This window comes from Mandrillus leucophaeus, unplaced genomic scaffold (genome assembly GCF_000951045.1).
Source record: "Mandrillus leucophaeus isolate KB7577 unplaced genomic scaffold, Mleu.le_1.0 Scaffold551, whole genome shotgun sequence".
NCBI classification, from domain to species: domain Eukaryota; kingdom Metazoa; phylum Chordata; class Mammalia; order Primates; family Cercopithecidae; genus Mandrillus; species Mandrillus leucophaeus.
In genome coordinates, this window is record NW_012105931.1 from 482633 (window position 1) to 485261 (window position 2629).

Below are 2629 nucleotides of genomic sequence, written 5' to 3' on the forward strand. Positions count from 1 at the left end.
AAATAAGAATGAGTCTCCCTCTGTTGCCAGGCTGGAGTGCAGTGGTGCGATCTCAGCTCACTGCAACCTCCACCTCCCGAGTTCAAGTGATTCTCCTGCCTCAGCCTCCCGAGTAGCTGGGCTTACAGGCGTGTGCCACCACACCTGGCTAATTTTTTGTATCTTTAGTAGAGACGGGGTTTCACCATGTTGGCTAGGCTGGTCTCCAACTCCTGACCTCAGGTGATCCACCTGCCTCAGCCTCCCAAAGTGCTGGGATTACAGTTGTGAGTCACCGCACCATGCCTGGTAATTCTAAAGAATATTCAGTTCTAGATATTTTCTAATTCCTCTCTGATTTAGTCTTTTGCCTATCTTAGAAGTGTGTTTCTTAATGTTCGAAAATTTTTTTTTTCTTTAGTTGTGTTTCTGATACTAAGATTTCTAACTTGTTTTGCATTGTGGTCAGATAATATCGCCCTTTTGATGCCAGTTCTGTATTAGCTGTCTACTGTTATTTAACAAATTACCTTAAATTTTAATAGCCTCTTAATATTTCTTACTAATTTGGCAGGTCATCAGTCTATTTAAAAGATTTGCACATATTTTTTCCATCATCTTTAGCTATTTTCAACAGAAGGGTCACTGTGCCTATTGAGTCAGACTGTTATAGATGAAAGATGTATCTGTTTACGTTACTAAAGACCAGAACTAAAAATCTTCAAGATGCAAAGAAGTTATTTTCTGATGGGGAAAATACTTTTTAGTCAAGCTCTCTGAGTTAGGAGTCGGTAAAGGGGCTGGACGCGGTGGCTCACGCCTGTAATCCCAGCACTTTGGGAGGCCAAGGCGGGCGGATCATGAGGTCAGGAGATCGAGACCATCCTGGCTAACACAGTGAAACCCCGTCTCTACTAAAAAAAAAATACAAAAAATTAGCCGGGCATGGTGGCGGACGCCTGTAGTCCCAGCTACTCGGGAGGCTGAGGCAGGAGAATGGCGTGAACCTGGGAGGTGGAGGTTACAGTGAGCCGAGATCGCACCACTGCACTCTAGCCTGGGCGACAGAGCAAGACTCCGTCTCAAAAAAAAAAAAAGAGTCGGTAAAGGAAAATAGAAGCCACATTACATATGCGACAGAGGGACTTTAACGCAAGGAGCTGGTTACCCAGCTGTGGGAGGGCTAGAAAGCAAATGGGAACGCTGAGTAACCTAGCAGTAGAGACTGCAGGGAACAGTTACCTTGCCTAGGACTGAGAAACTAAATGGGAAGATTAGGGTTTCCAGAAGCCACAAGCATTAAGGAGAGATCCTGTGGACCACTGTCCAAGTACGGCTGCAGCTCTGAGGGACCCAAGGAGCTGGTTATGGGATCACTGGGAGAAGCTGGAGTCTGCAATTAACTGCCCCTACCGAGAGGACCCTGATGAGAGCAGCAGCATGCAGAAAGGAGCAAGCCTACTCTGTCCTCCTGCCTTCCAGTCGCCCTCTTGGTCCTCCTCTTGGCTATACCTAACAGTTGGAAAAAGGAGAACATGGTTTACAGGGCTCTGGCATCACTTAGTAGAGGATAGAAGAGTGAGTGAGGAGCAGGGACAGTCGCTTACTAAAGGGCAAGGGGCTGACTCACAAGGCCTGCCCAACTCAGCCAGTGCTGTTCCGCCAGGGGCCAGAAAGGCCACAGGGCCCTGACTTGCACGGCCGCTGCCAGCTGTGACTCTAGAACTTTGCAAAGCACCTTTCCACTTACTTACAATAACTGGCAGTAAGTGACGGCCATGTCTTCCTTAGAATATAAAATACTACCAAGGTATCCGGGCTGCCGTGAGCAGGGTGAAGGACAGAGGACAGAAGGCCTTGGTTCTCGACATTGGCACTGGCACGGGACTCTTGTCAATGATGGCCGTCACAGCAGGCGCCGACTTCTGCTATGCCATCGAGGTAAGTCACCCCTTTCAGGTGTGTGTCCTGCGTCTTGCATGGGAAATCCCTATGCTCTTGGACTTTACCTATCTGTTCCTTCACAAACATTCGTGGAGTGCTCTCTTTGTGCCAAGCACAGAGTGTATAGAGATGAGTCAGACACAGTTCCTTCCTCCAGTGGCTAGTTTTCTCTCCTCTGTCAGCCTAGGCTGCACATCAGAATCACTGGGAACCTTGGAAAATACTTACAGGCTGGGCACAGTGGCTCACATCTGTAATCCTAGCACTTTGGATGGCTGAGGCAAGAGAATTCCTTGAGCCCAGGAGTTTGAGACCAGCCTGGGCAACATGTGAGATCCCGTCTCCACAGAAAAACTTTTAAGTATTAGCTGGGCATGGTGGCACATGCCTGTGTTCCAGCTGTTCTTGAGGCTGAGCCCAGAAAGTCAAGGCTGCAGTGAGCCGCGATTTGGACTTTATGTGAGAAAGCAAAAAATTACTTCTACCGTGTTTAAGCCAGTTATTGTGGGGCTTTGTTGTTTCCAACGAATCAGTATATGAACTCAGTTTTGTAGGGGAAAGTGTTTTTTTTTTTTTGAGACGGAGTCTCGCGCTGTGTCACCCAGGCTGGAGTGCAGTGGCGCCATCTCGGCTCACTGCAAGCTCCGCCTCCCAGGTTCACGCCATTCTCCTGCCTCAGCCTCCGAGTAGCTGGGACTACAGGCGC

General features: G+C 48.5%; 1 protein-coding gene across 2 annotated transcripts in view; it reads left to right on the forward strand.

Annotated features, from left to right (window-relative positions):
• The window catches only part of PRMT7 (protein arginine methyltransferase 7), a 53457-nt gene that overhangs the window by 16603 nt on the left and 34225 nt on the right, over positions 1-2629 (forward strand). The window contains exon 4 of one of the 2 annotated variants that reach the window (XM_011997992.1): positions 1771-1920. The exons of the other annotated variant lie outside the window; for it this stretch is intronic. Coding sequence (XP_011853382.1) covers positions 1771-1920 — 150 coding nt within the window. The remainder of the gene's footprint in view (positions 1-1770; positions 1921-2629) is intronic. 2 annotated transcript variants of the gene reach the window in all.